At 36.0% G+C, this 22,542-nt stretch overlaps 1 protein-coding gene across 13 annotated transcripts in view; it reads left to right on the top strand.

Annotated features, from left to right (window-relative positions):
* The window catches only part of SLC4A7 (solute carrier family 4 member 7), a 93,482-nt gene that overhangs the window by 54,890 nt on the left and 16,050 nt on the right, over positions 1-22,542 (top strand). For 12 of the 13 annotated variants that reach the window (XR_003533005.1, XR_003533004.1, XR_003533003.1 and 9 more), the window contains 9 exons: positions 5,847-5,962; positions 7,382-7,539; positions 9,091-9,178; positions 10,920-11,066; positions 12,447-12,550; positions 14,076-14,250; positions 16,623-16,756; positions 17,306-17,551; positions 20,722-20,827. Coding sequence is in view for 9 of the 13 variants with exons in the window: in XM_027675425.1 (XP_027531226.1) it covers positions 5,847-5,962; positions 7,382-7,539; positions 9,091-9,178; positions 10,920-11,066; positions 12,447-12,550; positions 14,076-14,250; positions 16,623-16,756; positions 17,306-17,551; positions 20,722-20,827 (1,274 nt within the window). In the remaining 4 variants the exon portion in view is untranslated. Of the gene's footprint in view, positions 1-226; positions 596-5,846; positions 5,963-7,381; positions 7,540-9,090; positions 9,179-10,919; positions 11,067-12,446; positions 12,551-14,075; positions 14,251-16,622; positions 16,757-17,305; positions 17,552-20,721; positions 20,828-22,542 lie in introns of all 13 variants that reach the window. The other variant, XM_027675432.1, reaches the window with a different exon arrangement.

Below are 22,542 nucleotides of genomic sequence, written 5' to 3'. Positions count from 1 at the left end.
TACTTCTCAGTAATTTCTGACTTCTCTAATGTCTGAAATCAGATTTGCTCTTATCTCTTGTCTTACTTGCATGAGTATGACACTTTGGCCTGTAAAGCTTGCAATTTGCTATGTAAATTGTTAATGCATATTTGTATCTGTGTAGCTTTGTTTCTTTGGTTTTTTTTTTTTTAATTTAATATATCCCTTTTGTAAACCTCATGGTGTTCCATTTGTTTTATCTCAGGGGAAGGCCTTTCAGCCTCCCGCCACTCTTTGCGAACAGGTCTCTCTGCCTCAAATATTTCCCTGAGAAGAGAAAGCCGTTTGTCAGTTCTTCTCAATTACCTTCTTCCTTCTTCAAGAGCTGGAACCCCGGCAGCCTCGAGGTGTACAACACCTGTAACTACCCCTCAAAACACACCACCCTCCAGTCCTACGTGCAGTCTCCCGCCAACCACAAGTGCCCAGCCAAGTCCACTTCAGGGCAAGGAATTGCTGGTGTCACCTGCCAGTGATGATATTCCCTCAGTAGTAATCCATCCACCTGAGGAGGACTTAGAATTGCAGGAAAGCCAGGAAAAGAAGACAGAGGAAAATATTGGCAAAACACCAGGCAACTACTGAAATTTAAGCTGTCCATGTGTGATGCTCTCTGCATCTGGATCACTTGCATTGTGATGTTTTTGGCACATAACTTGGGCACAAAGGAATATGATAACTGTTACCTCTGCCTGCATGTTTATTTCTTCTCAGTTGTGACTGTTTTCTTGTTTGGCGTTTTTAACTTTTTAGCTTTTAACTAAAGCAAGCAAAAAATTCTTTAATTAACATTCATTTGTATAATTAAAAAGTAATACAGCTTTAAAATCTAATACATAAGCAAAATGTCAAAAATGGTGGCCTTTTCCTTTCACTCACCTACAGTCCATATGAGGTTTTGCTTTGGTTTTATCAGTGGTTGAGTTAAAACAGTGTTTGTTATCTTGAGATAGGTACAGCTGAAGACATGGTGAAGTATTAGAGATGATATGAAAAGAATTAGGAAGGGGGTGCCGTTATCAGTGGTGGTCATAGTTAGTTGTATAATGAAGTCTTCAAACAGTTTGAGTTTTGCTTTTGTGCTTTTAAAAACCATGACTGTTAAAACCCGTAGGACTTTATGATGAAATTTTCAGGTACCGTTCACCTACAACTGTTTCCAGATAGCTCTCCATTGGTGGATTGCATCAGACATTCAATCAATGTTTTGTGGTGTTTAATATGCAAAATTGGAGAAGGTAGTTAAGAGTTTGTAATTGTAGATTGGAGCTCAGCAATTTCTTATTTTTTTGTCTTGCAAGGCTTTGTTCTTTATATGTAAAAAGGTATATAGATGTATAGATTAGTTGAAAGAAACTGTCAGAACATTCCATCTTTTCTTGAATTGTTTTTAGTAAAAGTTTCATAACCATGCATTCTGCAGGCATAGTCTTTCTTATACTTGCTTTACTTTTGCAGAATTATTACCTAGCTATAGACTTCATGATACTTCTAGGTAGATCACATTTTTAAGGCGGGGATCATCTTTCTTTTCAGCCTTTAGCCTCCTCCTGCCTTTTTTTTCCTCCCCTTCTCAGAAATTTGTCTTGCCAAAACTTAATGTGTAGGTTTGTCTGCTTTAGACCTGTGTGTAGTGGGGTGGGAGAGGGGCTGATTTCAAACAGGTCTTCCATTCGTGAGGCTTTTCTTGGCTATTTCCTCACTTGTTTAATAAATAAGAGCACACTGTTACATATAGCAGCGAAAAAATGCTGATAGAGAAAAGACTGTGGTTGTCTGCCTTTTCACATTTGACAGCCAAGTCACTGAAAAGGAAAGAGCAAACTGTGTCGTAAGCTGTTATCTTCAGATGAAGTATAGGGGCCTGGTCATTACTTAAATTCAGAAAAGCAAACAAAAACCTCTTTCTCTGACTTCCTTATGGGAAATTAAGAGCATTCACATGAAGTTTATTCTCTCATGGGTCATCTTGCAAAGGTAATTAGAAACCAGAAGTAAAGTAACAGCTGTAATTGGTTTTCCAGTTCTCATTTATCTGGCAGGAATGACAGCATGCCAGACCCAAGGTCTTTAGAACACAAGAGAAGACAAACAAATGAAAATAAAGTACTTTATGCTATTATTATCATCACTAATAAAGCTTTCCACCAGAATTTCCAAATTGCATTCAAATTGCTTTTGTTCCTCAAGGGGATGTTTCTCATAAAGGAAAAATCTGAAAGGGATGGTTTTCTAGTTAATCATAAGTAAAAGTCTTTTCAGACAATGTTAAACACCAACAATGATGGAAGACATTTTTGTTTTCTGGGGTTTTCCCCCTTTTTTTAATTCAAGTAATCATCTGACCACAAAAAGACACCTTTTCCTTAGAGATACCTTTGAAGACATTCTCAGACTATGACTTCAGAGCTGCAACTGGACTAATCTTTTTCTTGGGAGGCAGAATCAGAAGGAAACCCTGAGGAAGAAGTAATCTTCCTGGTGTTAATTAAAAAAAAAAAAATAAAATCTTCCTGCTCTATTCTACTATAGAGTATGATCTGTATTACCTTTCTAGTAATTCATAATATTGCAATTGGAATACATTTTCCACATCTGTGTGATTGAGTTGGTTTTGCCTCCTGTGAGTATTAGGAACTGTGTTAATTTTCTAATAGGTGACTTTCTTCTGTTTAGCATTCATCTGTCCTTGGTCTTGTGTTCTTCAGACTTTATTTTTTAGTTTTTACTATTAATAGCTGGAAGGTTACTGAGCTTAATGTGAATTACTGTAAAAGGAGGGAAGAGGGACACACCTGTCTACCACTTAATTTTCATCAACCAGTCATCAGTTCGTAGTAAGTCAACCAGACAAAGGGTTCTCTTAATTTTTTTTTTTTTTTTTACTATCAATTGAAGAACTATTGAATAATGAATTCCATTGGTAAGGCTAGGAAGAGAACTGTGTCACAGCTAAAAATGAACACTGTTAATTCACCAACTTTCATTGAGCTTTCTTAATGTCTGAGCAATAGCAAAGTAGCAAAGAGGTCTTTTGGTTCACTGATAAGTGTACTTTAGAACTGAGCAAAATGACATTTAGAACAACTTTGTTCTTAAAATAATTACTTACTGAAAACAGTAATTCAGAAAGTTTTGCATACTTGCTTTGTAGTAGTAATTTGAACATTTTTTTAACATTAAGGCTGCGTTGGAATTTAGTTTTAAAAATTGCTTCTTATTTCCTCAAATATAAATATGGTATGACTTCATATTTAAAAGTTTTTTATTATATAATCTTTGCCTATATAATTACATTGAAATAGTCATGCTTTGGTGTTGAACTCATATCTTCCTCATTTTATATGAAGCAGAGATGTGAGACAATTGCTAGAAAATGCACATGATCTTTAGTGAAGGTATAGTTATAAATACTTTGACTTGAGTGATCTTAAGAGGTTATAATCCAAATTACTCAACACTCAATCCACTGTTGTCTTTTGGAGGAGACAGGTGGTACATCTGCCTAACTAACAACATCAAGAAGAGTACTGTGTGTTTTTAATGATCCCCTTGGTAGCTTGGTAATGATAAATTTCTCTGTCTCATAGTTTGAAAAGTACTACTAGGTAGTTGTCCTTTTTGCAGTAGCCTCTGAGTTTGAATCTACTGAACTGGAGAAGAGAGGGAAATAAGTTATTTTATTAGTGTGAGATTTGAAGTGTTTCACTGTTAGGGAAGATAACTTTTTATTCAGTTTCCCTGCAAACATCAGATTTATTGATACGCATAATGAAATGCAGTATCATATGGAAATGCTTGCCCAGGTCTGAAAACGTATAAGCAGTTTTGTCTTGTGAGAGCAGCAGTCTGTCCAACTGCAAGGCCAACAGAAAGGAAAACTATTTACACATGGTTTAAGATCAGACAAATATTCCTATGTCAGTGCTGAAACTTGTGAGCTTGAACTATGAGTGGTTGGAGAAATTTTGAAGGCAAACCTTTTAGAAGAATCAGTATCACTTTAGTACTGAAATAATAAGTGTTTATGCTAATATGTAGAATCCTTATTCTCTGTTCTTCTCCTTGATTCTCTCCCCTTTTTGTTCTAGTCTCTGCTTGCTCTTGCTCTCAGTGCATTTCTGAAAAGTGCTGAATGATGCATTATGACTCATCTTTCATCAGTTACAAACATTTTGAGTTTCCTGTATTGCTACTGGAAGAGAGGACAAAGTAAAAATGTTTATATGTATAAACTTTTATATTATGCTGCTCTTCTGTAACAACTGTTTAATATTTATTTCTAGTTCTACAAGCACATCAGTTAAATACTTTGATCAGCTGATTTCACAGGTGGTTGATGCTGTGATTCTTGTGAATAATGCTTAAATCTTGGAGCAGAAAAGTAGAATATGTTTTCTTGGGGGGATTTTTTGTTGTCTAGCTAACTGAACATTGTATTTATAGTGTTAGCTCATTACTTGTGCATGTTAGGGTTTATGAAGGAAATTACAGCCTATTAACTTCATTTGATTTTTGCTTCAGGAAAAACTACCCATACCACTTATATCCCTATGAACTGTAAGAATGAAAATTAATGGTAAAGGCTTGGACCTGCATGTTTTCTGTTGATGACTCTTTGAGAGAGTTTTTTTGGAAACAAATATGGGGGTGAAATAGAGTGAATTCAGTTGTCATTTGAATGCTAAAAAATATCAAAATTGCTAAATTATAAACAGGGAGGTATGCAAATAGTTATGTGGCAGTAGTTATGATAGAACAATAGCCCAAACGTAGCCAGTGAGAACTTAATTTTTTATCTTGACTAGTGTGACACTTGATTTAAATACAAACTTTCTCCTTGTAATATGATGTTTAGACTTCAGTCTTTGTGTAGATGTGGTTTTGAAAGCAGGTGAAAACATGTTCTGAGAGGTGTGGACAAGCAAGAAGGCCAATTGCACTTCTAATGCATGTTAAACTGAACAAATAAAAGCTCTGTAATCCGAAAGGTGGGATTTGGGCTTGATTATGTGTGCCTAGACCAGCTTTTGAATGTTAATTGGGTATAGGGATAACCATGGTGCAACATGGAATTCAGTGTGTATGAACACTTGGGTTACATTGACTTTTGCACCCTTTACTGAACCTGCAATTCAGTGCTACTGGCAGTGTAGCAAGCTACATAAGATGGTTTTGTTTTGGTGCAGGTGTTAGAGGGAAGCTGTATGTTGAACTTGAATAATTTCATTGTGCATGCCTCTTCAGCTAAAATGTTCCATATAGTAACATCTGGTCACATGAATAGTAGGAACTTTGGTCTGTTGGTGGAAATCATGGTTTGCAAACTGTCTATCAGTCATGTAGTACACAATTTACTTGTACAACTTAGTTAGGATATCATTCCTTGTATCTGTAGCCTGAGGCCTGCTGATGCTTTTTACAATTGCAGTAGCTGCTACACAGCAGACTAGATAGCAGAGGTGTTTGCCTTTGATGTCCGAGGACTTCTTAGTATGGTGAAGGTGCTATATACTAACTACTATATCAGTTATGACTAAAATGTCAGCAGTTATTTTTTCTGTGATTGAAATAGCTGCGTTGTTTTCTGGTGACTGTTTTGCAAATGGCCATCATTTGGGCAATACTTAATTTTTTAAATTATGTCATTATTTTGGCAACACAGTGACTTGTTAGTGTTGCATTTATGATACTAATGTAGGGCACTTGTACTGAATAACATGCACATTTGCTTTGAGCAAGCTGCCACATTGAGTTTTGGTAGTGTTGCACACTCAGTTCACTTTATGCACCATTTTGAACTTATCTTCTTTGTTTTAATTTAGGGCTATTAGCATCTCCACAGTCAGCACCTGGAAACTTAGACACTGGGAAAAGTGGAGATGTTAAAGGTACTGGGACAGGAGGAAGCAGAGAAAACAGCACTGTTGATTTTAGTAAGGTAAGTAACATTAAATACCTTAGTGTTTAGCACAAATTAACTGTGTAACAAAAAATGTGCTGGTTGTAACTTCCCCCTTAGTTGCAACTAAGACAGGTACCAGTGTACACAAGACATAGGTACTTAGAGATAACTTGTACATACAAGTGTCAGAATATGGTCTAGGCTAAATGTGTCACATGTTTTGAAATTCTTCCCAGTGGGATGGAAAGTACTGTTTGATTTTCTCAGTATTTTGGTAGCGTAAGAGTGCAGCTGCTGTACTTTCTCATGCAGACGGAGGTATTTTCAGATCTGCTGTTGAGGCTCATGTGAAAAGAATTCTGTAGATTTCCTTGGACTTTTTTTTTTGTTTTGTTTTGGTTTTTTTTCTGAAGAGAGGTTTTAAAGAGGATTTGCTGTATATGTATTATGAGTTTCTTGTACAAAAGTTACTGTACATCTTAATCATTAGGAACATATACTATCGCTTTCTGAAGGAAACCTTGTAAAAAATCTGCTGTAAATGTGTTGTTTTTCTTTTGTAATTTAAATTTCCTGGGCAAGTTCCATTATGGCTTTTACTATAAAACTTAGTCTGTAGTGTCATCTGTACTGCGAAACACTGTAAGAGAATTGGTTTGCCAAATTCAATAATTATGTATAAGGAAAGCTAACTTACAGTGTAGTTCTGATCTAATCATGGTAGGTACCATATATTCCTGCTCCTCTGTCACAGTTTTTGTATTTTTGCTTGGCCTGTCCTTGTGTACACCTGCCTTGTCTCCTGTTGGACAGGAGTCAGCCTCCTGGCACTGTAGTTGTGGCACACTTGGTGTGGGACTCAAGAGGCCATCTGTAAGTTCCCTAGCTAACGATGTAACTGGTGCTTGTGTGTGTGTATGTGAACACAGAGTTCATGTCCTGCACCGCTTTCTAATGCACTTCTGTAATTATGTACAGAAATGAATGTGAAGATTTTCAGCTGTCCTATTCTTTATGGATGAAGAGATAAACATACAGATTATTTTTCAAAATTATGACACATTTGAAATACACAGCTGCGAAATAACTCACTGCATTCTAGAAACCATGTGTAATTACATGAACTCTCTTGAGTTAATTGTGCATAGATTTTGTTAATTTATGTCCTATCATAAAATGTTTGTCATTATAGTATTAGAAAGGTAATTATGCAGTTTGGAGTCTTCTAGGTGTTAGTAATTCTAACTTATAGAAAATAGTTTATTATTATTTGGCTGGATGGCTGATGTTCTCTAAATGTCTTTGTCTTTTCTGTACTGTGGGATACCTAATTTGCTTTTTAATTTTTCTTTGTAGCATAAATGTCTAGTAAATACTGATAAACGTAATTATGTTACAAAATTTCTGCTAAAAAATGTAAGGGAATAAACACTTGTTTCATCTTTGTATGAATAGGTTGATATGAACTTCATGAGGAAAATTCCTTCAGGAGCAGAAGCATCAAATGTGTTAGTGGGAGAAGTAGATTTTTTAGAAAGACCCATTATTGCTTTTGTGAGGCTCTCCCCTGCTGTGCTTCTCTCGGGTCTCACAGAGGTTCCAGTTCCTACACGGTAAATAAATGCCTGTAAAGTCTGGCTTTACTTACGCAATAAGATAATAATATTTTAGATCTCAAGTAGCTGAAAGTTTTTATATATACTGTATTAAGTTCAAGAAGTGTAGAGTTTTGTTTAACATTATGCCAGTCATTTGCTGCAAAATTTGAATGAATGAGATCTGCCATAAAATTCTCTGAATGCATAAAATATATGTTATAATGCTGTTTTAAGCAAGTGCAGGAGTTGAATCTAATAGATGACTTGGAGTAAAAGCAATGAGTCTTCCAAGCTTGTGTTGCCATTTTAAAGATGGGCATGAAGATTGTTATAATTCCCTTCAGTGTGACACAGCTTGTCAGTGGGGAAGAGCCCACTAACTCTGAAAGACTGTCTGACCTGAATCTCTGTTTTTTCTATAAAAACACTCTGTGTATGAATAACCTAGGTGGTAGAAAGACCTTTTTTAATTATTATGTGCTCAAATCTACATGATTAACACTAGAGTAACCAATCTGCAGCTAATATGTTGAAGTGGTTTTCAGTCTGCAATATGCCATCCAGCCTGGTGCACCCACTCCTACTCCCCCAGAATCATGGGTCTCACAAGTATACTGTGGGTATGTTTACTACAGATGTTCAGAATATCAAAATGCTGGTCCCATGATGAAGGTAGCAGATCATTTCATCAGTCATCATAGAGGACACTTGATTTTCTGTGCACATTGATGTATTGGGCTGTTATGTGGTGTTTGGCATACATTTGTACATTCATGTTTTTTGGTGTTTTTTTCAGTGTTTGTTTATCTTTGTAATTTTCAGCTTAGTCTTTTGAAAGGCAAAAATATATGCGAGAATTTTCAGAGGATACTTGACATTAGTGCTTATGCATATTGGGAAATTCCAAAATTTCTGCATACAGATTATTGTATTAATGTAGCTAAAATTATTCTGTCCTAAGATTTTAGAACGGTGTAGACTTGCAGATTTGGAATAGCATACTTGGATCCTGACGATGCACTATCAGTTTCAATAAGGGTAGTAAATTTGCAAAGGAGGCATAGAATTGAGCTTTTTGTACTGTGAGATAAAAGAAGATGTTACTACTTTCAAATGTGTTGTGCTTAGGAACTTCATTTTCATGGATTATAGGAAGAAGGTAGTGAAACAAATGACTAAGGTTTTACTCTGGTTTGTATCCTTTTGAATTTATAAGATGCTGCTTGTGTTCAAGATTTTGGTGGAGTTTTTTGTTTCTTCTGTTTTTTAATAAAAACATAATTGCAATAACTATTGCTGGGGTTGGAAATGGAGACTATCTGTTAACATATGTGTTAGGCTTACTTAAGAAGATTTTTGAAGTAATTTAGGTTCAGATTTGAATTCCTTCCTATAATGACTTTGAGGCAAGTTTTTTCAGTGTTGCAGCAGTCTTTTAAGATCTGAAATGGTAAAAATTGTATTTTTACTTCACCACTAAATTTTGCTTAAACGTTAGTTTGAAAGACCCCCTCTGAGTACATGCAGATGAGTCAGCCATATTCATCTCCATTGCTTTCTCCACAGGTTTTTGTTTTTATTGCTGGGACCAGTAGGAAAAGCTCCACAGTACCATGAAATTGGAAGATCAATAGCAACACTTATGACAGATGATGTGCGTGATGTATTTTAAATGCTTGTATTTAAAGTCTACAATAATATATTTAAAAAGAGATTGGACGTGGCCCTTAGTGCCATGATATAGTAATTGGAGTTGGATCAGGGGTTGGACTTGATGATCTTAGAGGTCTCTTCCAACCCTACCTATTCTATGATTCTATGATTCTATGATATTTAACATCTGATTTCAAGAAATGATTTTGGAGTGACAGGCTAAAGACAAAAACCTCACAAACTGGTTAAATGAATAACAGTTAATTATTTCTTGTGTTGGTGAAATAGATAATGGTAAATTAACTTTCCCCTTTGTTTGTCTTGAAGAAATCCTAAATGCATTTCTGAAAAAGTTATTTTGGCTTTGGTGTATAGATTTCATTTTTGTATTAAATCGTTAACAAAAAGACTATATAGAACTGTTTTTGATATGAATCACTGTATGTTAAAAAGGACGCAACAAACTGTGTGAGTGTTCAGGACAGAAGGCTTTGAGAATGCATGCAATTGAGTCATCACAGGGTTTTTTTTATCTAACCGAGGTCAAATAATTAAAATTAGAATTATTCTCACCATTTGAAGTCATATATTTAGAGCCCTATTGGTTTTAAAGGCCACAGGGGAATTGGAACTTTTTAAGATCGTTGCCATCTTACTGAGCAGAGTTAGGATGTTTTAAATTTGGCTTCACATGGAGCGCCACCTACCGAATTGCTGATAATTTTTAGGGTTATCTAGCAGAAATTCAAGTACTTTTTACTCTAGCACAATCTGAAGTTTGGAAATGTAAAACAAAAACTTGTCATTTTGCAGTTGAGTAACCAGCCTGTGAATAGAGTTTTTGTTCAATGTGAGAACTGAATATTGAAAGCTTTAATTGCATGTTCTGATTTTTTTAGGTAGGCTGACCTGATCTTTAGGAATACTGTAGATCATTGAAATAGAAAAAATATGAATTATTTAGTGGTCTAAAAAGACCTAAATAGACTTACAAGATCTAATTTAAGATCAGGTAATTTAATGGTCAGGTAATTAGAGACAAACAGTTCAGGTTTCAAGTGTACAGAAGCAATTTAGGATCATTTTCTGCAGGCAGTTTTTTAATAGCAAAACTAGCATATTTGCTTCTCTCTGTGTGTAAAATACATCTTGGGATTCAGAGACTGTTTTTATATTTTATATTGCCTGTTTGTCAATTCAGAGTTTTCTGTTGTCATCTGTAAAACAGTGCAGTGGTTTTGTTTTGTTTTTCAATAGTAGGAGGATGGTTTTCATGTGCTTTTTAAGTAGACTTTTAAACTTAATTAAACCAGATGTATACAAATGAAGTTTTTATTCTTAATAAAAACTTGTGTTTTGGTTTGAAGCTTATTTGAAATATTTTCTGTCTTGATTAGCACAGCACAGTGGTACAGTGGCTGTAGGGCAGAATTATTCAGGCAATAGTACATGAATTTGATGGCCTGAATATTGAAGATTAACTTTTTATTTAATTTTAAAAGTGAACTCAGTATTCATTCTGAGTTTGAAGATAAAACTACCTCATTTTATGGTCCATAGGAATGTGCGTACAGGTAGCTTTTAATGCAAAAGTATGCAAGTAAAGCAGAAGTCGAACTTTTCAGGACCTATATTCCAGGTCTTTTAAAAAATAATGAAGTGTAATCATTATATAATGATAATCAGTTACTTTTTCAGAAAAATAAAATCAAAACGAATGTTGAGTACTTTTCTTCTTGTAGGTTTTCCATGATGTTGCCTATAAAGCAAAAGACCGAAATGATTTGTTGTCAGGAATTGATGAATTTTTAGACCAAGTGACAGTCCTGCCTCCAGGAGAGTGGGATCCTTCTATACGAATTGAGCCACCAAAAAGTGTTCCTTCCCAGGTAAAAGAAAAAAAATAGTCCAGTCTTTCTTGTAGTGAGGGGGCCAAAACTGAACACAGGATTTGAGCTGCCAAGTACAGAGGGACAAGCGCTGCTCTAGTCCTGCTGGCCACACTATTCTTGATACAGCCAAAGATGTCTTTGGCCTTTCTGGCCACCTGGGCACACTGCTAGCTGATATGGGGTTGGCTGAAAACCATCAGAAAAATCCCCACATCCATTTTGCAAGAAAAAGTGGATTGTCAATTTAAGTTTAAAAAAAATTAAAAAAAGAGAAATGAAGAAAAGAAGAGGGTAAAAAAGACATTAATCAGTTTTCTGCTATGCTGTTAAGTAAATTTTATTTATTATATTTCCTTCTGAAGTACTGAAATGAGTTCATATGAGAAGTAGGGGAATTGGTCAGAAATTGTACCTGAGTTCATGTTATAAATTTTGCTACCAATCTAGCAATGATCAGCAAGAATATTTTTATTCTTATAAAAACTTCTGTTTGCATGCAGCTTTGATTGAAATGCCTTAATGTATTTTGTCTAGCGTATAGAGTTCACAGAATATTTATGAAATAGATAAAAATTGATCATACCATTCAGTCGTGATGGTACAGGCTTAGAATGAGAGCCAGGAGAAGTGAGTCCTTAGAGAGATTGTTTCTTCTCCTTCTCCCTCTTTACGGCTTAGGGGAATTTGGGCTGACAGGATCAAAACCAGGGGAGAGACCAGTGCTTTTGGTTCAGAAGGTTGAGTCCAGTGGTGTTTTGGTGGAGCGGCTGGAATAAAAGGAGGTGACAGCAGTGCAGTTTATTCATGAATTGCCTGAGGCTACCATGTAACTTTTTTCCAAAATAAGCAGGGCTCAGGGTTTTTTGGAAGGAAAATTCAGCTGAGAAATTTATGAGGAGCTGGTGAGCAGCCTGTTCGGGAGGGGAGTAACTTCTCATTTATACTTCAGTTAAATATTGTGCGTGTCATAAAGTGCGGTCAGTTTCTGCTGGAGGTTTCTGCTCTGGAAATGGTTGAGAAAAAGTATCTCAATATTTCTGGGCCTCATGGTTGAGCCTCTACTGTGTCTTGAAAAGCCAGGCTTTGTTTTATCATGTTTCAGGAACCTATTTCTCATAGAAAGAGGGAAGATTAATACTGTTGTGCAAGGTACTAGTAAGATCTTTTGGAGAGTGTTGTACAGTTCTAGTTGTCTGTAAACAACAAAAGATGAATTTGGCAAATGGAGAACTGCTGATAATCTGGGAATATCAAAAAAGATTTGGAAGGCATAATGTCTCTGCACGTTATCTTTTAACTGTACTTTTTAGTCTCAAAGAATCTCTTTTTTCTTTTTGGTTTTTTTTCCCCTTCTTTTTTCCCCTGTCTTTTCTGTAGGAGAAAAGGAAGGCACCTAAATTTCCAAATGGATCTACTCCTACAGGAGAGACTCTCAAAGAAGAAGGCCATCATGCTGGACCTGAACTTCAGAGAACTGGAAGGTGTGTTCACTTCCCTAAATGCTAGCTACCATAAAGAAATAGAAGTGATAAATCTTCATCTTAATGATTTACATTTGAACATAAAAAATCATGCTATAAGTGTCAGAGTGCATCCTTTGTCCTTTTCAAGTGTTGGATTCTTGCCTGTAAGTGCCAATCTGCTGAAGTATTTTCAAGCCTGTGGCAATGTTTCTCAACACATTTGCTAAGGATTTCACATAAGATGCTGCCTAATTTAACTAACTGACTTTCAAGAGTTGGGTTTTAAATTTTAATCTTCAAGAGCATGCAATTATCATAATTACAGCAGGAATATGCAATTTTAAGTATTGGGCTAGGTACTAAAAATCTCCATTAATGCAAATCTGTTTTATTAAACATGTATGAAATGGAACAACAAGAAATATAAAGTGGCAAAAAGTACTTTGGTATTGGTTAGCTTTGGGTTTTGGTCAGGTTTCTTTTAGACCTAAAATAAAATTGAAGAATTTCTTTCAGTTGTTATTCTCTGTTAATTATGAAATACTTTCCAAAGAAATCCCAACACTGGAAATACTTGGTTAAGGTTAAACTTTAGGATCTCAAATGAGAGTAAAGGTTAAATCAACTGAGAAATTCTGGAATATATGTGCAGTGTTGTTTTCCCCAGAATAATAAACTTCCAAATGAAATGCATCTTTCTCATACATTTGCGAGAAAGGCATTACAACATTTGTGTTGTTTTTTACCATTGGTATTTGTTGTAATTACTTTTTGCCTCTTTGTAGACACTATGTGGAGCTGAGAAGTTTGTTTCTGCCCACAGATGAAGCTGTTCTTTTTCTTAGGAATGTTTTGTTGTGGTTTTTTGTTTTGTTTTTTTTTTTTTAGTAATTAAAATAAATTTTTGTAAGTGCAAATTAATACCTAGTATTTTGGAGTCCTAAAGTTTTTTTAAATTGCCAATAATTGGTAATAACTTATCTGGTTAAACTAACTTACTTGTGTTTGGTTTTGTATTTACATTTCTAGAATATCCGTGTACTCCAGATGCAAACATTGACCTAAATTTATTTATGGACCTAATCATATGTATGTAGGGAATTAAAATCACTACTCCAACAAGTAGTATTTCAAAATTACTACTTGGAGTAATAATATTGAAATGTATCAATGCAGTGGTCTTGGTTGATGTTTAGCGTATTTCTTCTGTTCCTTGTTTGGAATATCATAAAACAGATTTGACTTTAAACAGCATTTAGATAAAATAGTTTGCAAAGTTATTTTTTCAGTATCTAGCCCATATACAACAAAACCTAGCCAGCTTTAAAAAACGCGGCTAACCTGCTTGATTATATTTGGAATACTGCTGAATTGGAATAGATAATATTCTCATTTATGTTTTTAACTGTTATGATTTAATCTGGATTATGAAATAGCTAATTTGTGCCGGCAATAGGCACTGGCAGTGATGTGTAGCCCATAGTTTTGAACTAGCTAGAATCCTTTAGTGTACAGTTTGACGAGTTTCATCTCACCTATTTAGGCTTTTTGGTGGTTTGATACTTGACATCCAAAGGAAAGCACCTTTTTTCTTGAGTGACTTCAAGGATGCATTAAGCCTGCAGTGCCTGGCCTCGATTCTTTTCCTATACTGTGCCTGTATGTCTCCTGTAATCACTTTTGGAGGGCTCCTGGGAGAAGCTACACAAGGCAGAATAGTGAGTACAAAGAATGGTAGTGGCCAGGCTTTTAGACCTTCAGAGGCAAGTCACCGTGTGCATTTGTCTCATTTATTTATACTTGTATTTGAAGAATTTACCCACAGCACTTGATTAGCCTGCCCCAAAGCAGATCTTCCCCAAAAGGTAATTGCTGTGGAAAATGTGGGGAACCCATGTGAACAGGAGAAGATGCACAGTGGAGGTAAAAAATGTTTATCCTGCCTTATTGGATGAATGGCTTGCATTGCCTTCTTTTTGGCTACTTAAAAGCAATGAATAGCAGTAAAGGTGCACCATCCCACTAGGCCTACTTTAGGCAAAGTCAGAGGCTCAAGGTGGATAGCCAAGAACATGTACTGGCCTTGAGTAGTAGGCCTACGAGGATGATAATGCCTGCGGTGTATGGCGAGCAGTTCATTGTGTGTTTATGTAACAGACAGGATATGTATGTGCTTGCACTAAAGGTATGTTGTTCACAATAAAATCAAGTGTCTAAGGTTTATGAGCAGAAAATACTCTTCACTGTAAATGATTTGAATATGAATCATGTCCTTACAAAATTTTGGTAGTGTTATATAACATAATACCAGCACCTTTTTCACCAGAATATCATTGTACTTGAGTTTTTGGAGCAGGGAAAAATTACTTCATATCAACAATTTTAATAACTTAGTGTCAATTGGCTTATGAGTAAACTAGTTTGAAGTGTATTTTCTGTTTTTAAATCTATCACAAAGAAACAAGGCTTTGTCCTTTCAGGGGAGGGAAGCATATATTCAGACATGTCCTTTACAAATTTTAAGATTCTGGTAAAGCTTATAATGATATAAATTTCTTCTTGATACTTAGATGAAGTTTTAAAGCTTGTATTGTATTAAAATTCAGTTAACTCTTCTATCTCTTCCAAGTATTTCTGTTGACTCAAATTTTTGTTAATTGATGTAGCACTTCAAGCTGATAGAAAATACAGAAATAAATTGTATCTTTTTTGCATGCTGGTATCACCACTCTAAATGTAGGGATTATTATCAAAATGTCAGTGTAAATTCTGAATTTACACGTATAATTATGAAAATATACTCCTTTTAAAGCTTGATTCTTAAACACCTTCTTTCTTTTAGCTATCTGGAGTTGTTTGTGGGTTTGTTCCTGCCTTCAGATACTTGGTGTGCATCATTGAATAAAACATTTAGTTACTGCACACACATGTTCAAGCACAGTAGCTGATTCTGTAAGGTACACAGTTTGTCTTTGAAACCTTCCCTCGCATTCTCAGAGGTCATCACGTCCACAGTACTCCTCTCCCTGCTACCCTGACTGAGAGCCCCAAGGTTAATGCATTGACTAACCAAAAGCACTAATTCAAAGGTAATAGAACAAGAGACTGGGATTATGTCTTTTTTCCTAATGTAATAAACAAAGGACTCATTTTCATTTTTAATAACCCCAGTTCAGCAAACCATTTGGACCATTTTCAGTTGCTTTCCTGAATTGGAGCTCAAGATTGCATAGATACTAGGCTTGCATAATTGCATAATAGCAAACGCTTAAAAATTCCATCAGGAACCCTGTAATTCCATTACAGGAATCTGTAATCCATGACTTCTTATAGTGGTAGGTGGTGTAGTTAAGTATTTTCAAAATGAAATTTAGTATAATTTTAGTATTTAAAATTCCTGCCCCTCTCTTTTGAGGTGCATTTTAACTGGTTTATTTTTTAGCAGATAATGTTATAGTAAAACATTTAATTCAAGAACTGAAGTAGTTATCTTAATTCAGTGAAAGAAATGCATTACCAGATGGGACATTGGTTTACTGCTCATCTATTTTTGGTGTCATGTATACATAAACCAGTATTGTTCAGTAATTTCCCCTGCACCTCCGCCTGTCAGTTTGTTTTTTCTTTTGTAATGCTTGGTTGACTGATGCAGGTTTGATACGGCAGGCCGTATCATGTTTTGGCACAGGTATGTTGCAATATATATATCAATTTTCTTTACAGAGACAGATAATTCTTCCCATAAACTACATGTTCAGTAACTATTTTTTTTTTTTAAATTTATGTTTTAAACATATATATAATTGTTGGTATGCTTTTCCTCCATAGCTAGCAGGACTAGTAACTTGTTCTAGTTGGATGGCTTTATGTTTCTCAGGAGTGAAACTTTCAAAATCTTTTGTCCATGGTATTGTTACTGCAAAACTGTGTTAAGTTATTCTTGTCTCAAACATCAATATTAATTGCAATGTTTTTACATCTTGTCTTGTTTCTAAGTTTATGCGTCTTAAAGCTGTATTTATGCAGATGTGATGCTAAACGTTAACCTGAAAGGCAGCATAGTTACAGCAGTTTTTTTTCCCCCAAACAGAGTGCAATAGAGTCTCTCTTTGGAGCCTCATTAACTGGGATTGCCTATTCTCTCTTTGCGGGGCAACCTCTTACTATCTTGGGAAGCACCGGACCAGTTCTAGTATTTGAAAAAATATTATTTAAATTTTGCAGGTAAGTGAGGTTTGTATTAGCCTGATGGACTTTTTAACTTTCTGACCTATTAGAATAGCTGTAATTGAAAACATATGTGCATTAAATGTGTGTATGTCCATGATGATAAATGCAGTGCCAAGAGACTGAGAAATTTATATAGTTTGGGAAAGCTGTGGGGTCCTGATGAACCTTAATGAGAAAATCAGTGATAAGAAGTGTCTAGGACTTCAATTAAAGTTATATTCTGACTGTATGGACATGTTGGTTTTGGTTCTGCAGGGGTAAGCAAGGATTGATTGGCAGATCAATCTAGGAGAAACCGTCTGGGTGGTTCTGGAGAGATCATCCCTGTGATGCTTCCCAAGCTAGGTAGTTGCACTGTCAATCCTAGAAACACCTTGCAGTGTTGCTTTGCTTTGGTGGAAGATGAGACAAAAAAAGTTTCTGTGTCCTTCAGAACTAACATCAAGGATGAGAAAAGGGATGAATACCTATTGAGCTTAGCCTCAGTATCTGTTTTCATGATTTTTGGCTCAGTTAATACTTTGTGTTTCTTTGTTCACACAGGGATTACGATCTTTCCTACCTCTCCCTGCGAACTAGCATTGGTCTGTGGACTGCATTTCTATGCATTGTGCTTGTAGCCACTGATGCCAGCAGCCTTGTGTGCTACATCACTCGATTTACTGAGGAAGCTTTTGCAGCCCTTATATGCATCATATTTATTTATGAGGCATTGGAAAAGCTTTTTCATTTGGGAGAAGTATATGCCTTCAATATGCACAATGATTTGAATAAACTGACTTTATATTCGTAAGTACCAAGTTTCTATCTGTTAGTGAAATAAGTAGGAAAATATAGAGACATACCATTTACTAACTAGCAATGGGTGCCTCTTCCAGGAAGGGTAGGAGGAATGCTGGGGGTGATATGGGCATGAGGAACCTCAGAAAAATTCTTTTCAGGTTGCAGTGGAATTGAATTCTCTGCATTAGCTATGGGTGGTTGGAAGGGATGAGGGGCCGTGACAAAGCCTTCTTTAGCTGCGGCTTTACTAAAGGTCAGAAAAGGAGTTCTGCCTTGCTACTTCTAGAAATCAAAGTTTATAGTATAGTTTCATGAAAGAGGAGAAGTTGGATTACCAGCTCACACCTGCCAGAAGGAGATTCTGCTCACTGTTGCTGAGAGAAGCTGCTCATTTCACATAGGTTAAATGAAATCAAAAATGAAGCTGTTCTTTGATTCATCAGCAACACAAAATTAATTGTTTATCAGTGATCCATATGTTGAATATCAGCGTCCGTAATATAGCAGATAAACCACGATGTGAGAACACTTCAGGAATACTAGTAAGAACCTACACATTTTTAAATTGTCTTCTATTACTAATCCCCAAAGGTTCTAATTGCACCCACACCAATATTTACCCTCCTGCCCCAGACATGTGGATTACAGTCTCACACACCATCTTTGAGGAGTACAGGTTTCTCTGCTAATGCCCCCCCTCCTGCTGGACATGTGCATCCCCCAGTTTTAGTTGTACCTGTGTGGTTACAAAGTGGTGGTGAGGGAGCCCCCAGTGAGGTCATGTCCATACACCTGAGGTGGGAGTTCCTGCTTGTTGCACTGGGCAGTCACTCCCTAGTTGGAGAGCAGAGTATTCACCATTCCGCTGGGCAGCTGCTCTGCCTGGCCAAGGCAGAGCTCATCTTGCACACAGAGTGACTCCTGGCAAGGTTTTGACTATTGTGTGTCTACTCCAAGATCTCACTTTTACAAACATTGATACTTCTTTGCTACTTTTTTCAGGATGAAAAGGCAAACACCCTCTCAGACTGCTTCTTGTGTTCTGTTCACACATGACATTTGCCCTCACTTCATTGCCTTAATAGCTTTTAAGACCAGGTCCTGTTGCCAGGAGTGGGACATGGAAGTACATTCACTTCCCAATTTCCCTTTATTTACTGGCTGATCAACCCTCTGTTTAAATGGCTCTGGGACCTCACTGGACTCCTATGTGAGCATGTTAAATTCACTAATAAGGCAGAAACTGCTCTGTAGGTCTTCTGGCCCTTGCTACCTGATTGTGTTTTGCCACAGGCAGGCCACGAGGGTGGAGAGAAAAGTGTGATTTTTCTTTGGTTTGTCTCTGTGAGGTATCACATGTCTTTCAGGATGTGCCACAGTGTTCAGCTTTGATTTGTCCTGTTTTTTTTTTCTATCACAAAGCTGTAGGAGAGTCAACCTTTTACACTTACTCTTTGTCTCTTTTTTTTTTTTTTTTCCCCTCTGTACCCCCAATGATGAAGAGTGTGCAGAACAAGCATGCTTATCTAAATGAGCCACAAGACAGTCTCAATACTCTTACATTTTCTGGTTTTTTTTCTTGCTCTTTCTGGATTTCCACTTATCTACTTGGTGGCATCCTTTATCTTCATTGCATTTGTTGAGGAATTTGTTTTGTCAGTCTTCCCTTTCAGCATGCTTGTTTATGTTACTGCCTTGACCAACAACTAAATATGCTCTCTGTTTTTTCTCATTGTACTTATGGTTGCAATTCTTTTCTCATCTGATGATTCTGTGTTGAATCATTCTTGTGTGAATTACTGCTTTTCAGTCCTTTCCTATTTCCTTTTGCTGTTACTGTAGGATTCAGTTAACAAAATATGTTTACTTACTAATTTTTAAGTTCCCAAAACATTGTGCTTTGCAAATCTAGGTTCTTTCTGCCTTTGCACATCTAGTGTTTTTTCCTTCTTTACCTTCACACGATTAATGCAAATTTGCCCTTCCATGGTTCTTTGGGTTTTTGTTTTTTTTTAGTGTCTTGGTGAATCTCATAGAAAAGGAGACTCATTTCTTGCTTATTACCTGTTTCTCTTCTTCTACATAAATGTTTACCTGTTAAGCTTATTATTTGGTGTACTTGAATTTTTTTTAAAAACATCCCATTAAACCAAAACTGTGTTTTGGTTTGGTTTTTTTTTTCATTTTTTTTATTTGATGTGTACTTCTGTCAACCTGTCTGACAGAAGGGTTTCTGGTCCAAGGGTGCAAAACACTGCAGTAGGGAGGGACACTTTTACTCCTACAAAAATGTTACTAAAAAAAGGATGTATGTAGTTGCTTTAAACCCAAGCAGTGTATACATTTATACCTTTTAGCTCACTACATACTCAAAAATGGTCCCTTACTTCAGGGTGACAGGTTTTGGTCATGTATAGATCAGAAGGCATGGAAATATAAGATAAATGGCTAACTACCAGAGCTTTAGAACAGACAAAAGATTTAGAAACTTCTAGAGGCTAGTGACATAGTCTAGTTTGAAAAGAAGTTAAAGGAGTTGTTGAAATGTAGTCATCTACACCATTTTTTTAAATGAAATGGTTTCAATATCTCTGTTTCCTCTTATGTTAGTCTGCAGTAAGACTAATTGAAGCTTCACTCATTGTGGGATGTTATGCAATATAGAAGTCTAAAAACCTTCATTGGTACACAGTCGTAGAAAACTATTTGTGCCAAGTTCGTTCAATTATTTAAAAATAATACAATATTTGTTAGTATAAGGTTGTTGGAAAGTGGAGTCATTTGGATTTTTGTCTTCATCTGTTACAATATGTAGAGGTCCACATATGTTTTGTATTTCATTTTTTTTCAGGTGCTTTGTTTTTAAAAACTGGCAGATCAGTCAAATAGTTAAGTCAGTATTTTACCTGCTTCTCATTCTTTAAAATACATAGTTTTGGGGGTTTTTTTGTATTATTTGTTAAACCTCCTCAGCAGTTGTGTCTTTGATTCTTGATTTTCCCCACCATGCCAGTAGTTCACATGATGTAAGGAGGAGCCTTGTACTCTGCTTCTTTCATAAAGGTTGAGATAAACTCCGGCTTAAACTCTTCAGGATTTTTGAATTTACTGCAATTTGCTGCATTTTGGCACATACAGCTTAAAAGCAGAAAAACTATTTTTTTCCTTCCCTTCAGATGTGTGTGTTCTGAGCCTGAGAAACCAAGCAATGAAACATTGCGTCTGTGGAGGAGTATGAATAAGTCTGGGGAAGATATAGCATGGAGCAACCTTACAGTATCTGTGAGTATATATGTCTCTGTGTGTTTGTATGTATAAAAAATATCTGCACAATACCAGCTTGATTAATATTTTTTCACCTGATTTCTTTTTTTATTTGAACATGGATTGTTTTCCTTAAAACTGTATTTTTGAACCCTCTCATTCCTTCCATGAGGCTTTAAACAGTCATTGTAGAGGTTTCAATGAGCAAGTCCAGGGCAGTAAATGCTAATAGTAATGCTAAAGTAGTCTGCTTTAGGTAGCCGCTTTAAGCTGGTAGGCAGCACAGTTGTCTTTCTGAAGTGCAGATGAATATGATGAGGTGAATAAACAGGAACTTTATTTCTTCCATTTCCTGGAAAGGATGAACAAATATTTTTAAGATTATGTGAAGATGGAATCTGCAGTAAAAATGTGGTAGCAAACACGTTCCATTAGTTTGTTGAACATTGGTATAACTACAACAGAATCAAAGGAACTACCTAAATATTGATTGGAAGAAAATAATTATTTGAAATTCAAAATAACTGTTTGGAACAGGCTTGAAAGCATTACCTTTTGAAGTGGATATTTTTTACCAGTATCTGATTTTATGGGTAGGTGAAGAGGGGATAGTTCCTATGTGGGAGTGCTCTGGGAGGCTTTAGGGAGAAACACTTTTGCTGATTAGTAGTTCCTTGGGTGGTGTGCAATGGACTAAATGCAGCTGTATACAGCCGCTTTGTGTACCCTGGCATCTTGTTTCCACCTACATCTTTGATTTGGATCTGGTATAAATTTTGTGTTGCATTTGCTAGCTCTATGTGCCCACTTTAGGCATCTGAGGCTACTAAAGCAGCAGCAGCAATCTGTATATGGGCTCCCATTGTGTCTGAGCCTAGACATTCACACTGAAAGTAATCGTGTTTTCCACAGCAAAAGTACTATGCTAAAACCTCAGTGCTTTACTTGGGCTTTAGCAGTGCTGTTTTCTGTGTACCACTGATGGCTTCTAGTTTACCGTAATCACTTAGAATGGCAGTTTCTCTTGGACTTAGTTTTTATATTTACTTTATTATTTATTTGATATGCCTCTTCATCCTCTGAATCACCTTTAGTTTACCTGAGAGATGGAACTGATCCAGGATTTGGTTGTGCTTGTAATTAAACTAGGTTGTTAACAGGAAGATTTTTTGTCATAAGTTACATTTCCAGTAATTACTCCGCTTTAAGACTGGGTTGTGGCAGTGCTGTTTCCAACTATTTGATTTATTGGCTTGTTGATTCCTTGTACTGTGCGTCTGCTTTAACTTTTTGCTTTGCATTTCAATAAGCCTTTTGGATAGGGATCATCTGACCTGGTTTTCTTTTTTATTCAAATCCATTATTTGCCATGCATTTCTACATTGTTAGAAACTTTTTTCTTATGGTTGGATTAATCTTATTTTACAAAGTCTGTTTGTTTTCCTTAACTGTATCAGAACAAAACCAAATCATCAATAAAGAGGTGGGAGAAACTGAGGAGATGGTTTTTTATGTCTGTTAGCTTGAAAGTTGATGTTGGATCTTCTGCTTTTCATGGGCTTAGTCCTCAGTCTTTATTTTAGATACATTCTATCTTGCAATGCTTTGAAAAGCAGAATAGAAATGATGTGAATATAAAGGAATTGGGCATCTCCCACATTTTGGCATCCTGAAATAATCAGTAATGGCTACTGTGGCTTTTCTGGAACAGACAGCACACATTTTTGGGATTT

This window comes from Neopelma chrysocephalum, unplaced genomic scaffold, assembly GCF_003984885.1.
Source record: "Neopelma chrysocephalum unplaced genomic scaffold, ASM398488v2 Primary Assembly neopelma1_26, whole genome shotgun sequence".
Lineage (NCBI taxonomy): Eukaryota > Metazoa > Chordata > Aves > Passeriformes > Pipridae > Neopelma > Neopelma chrysocephalum.
Note: the sequence above shows the minus strand (reverse complement) of the source record. Positions and strands in the feature narration are given on the sequence as shown.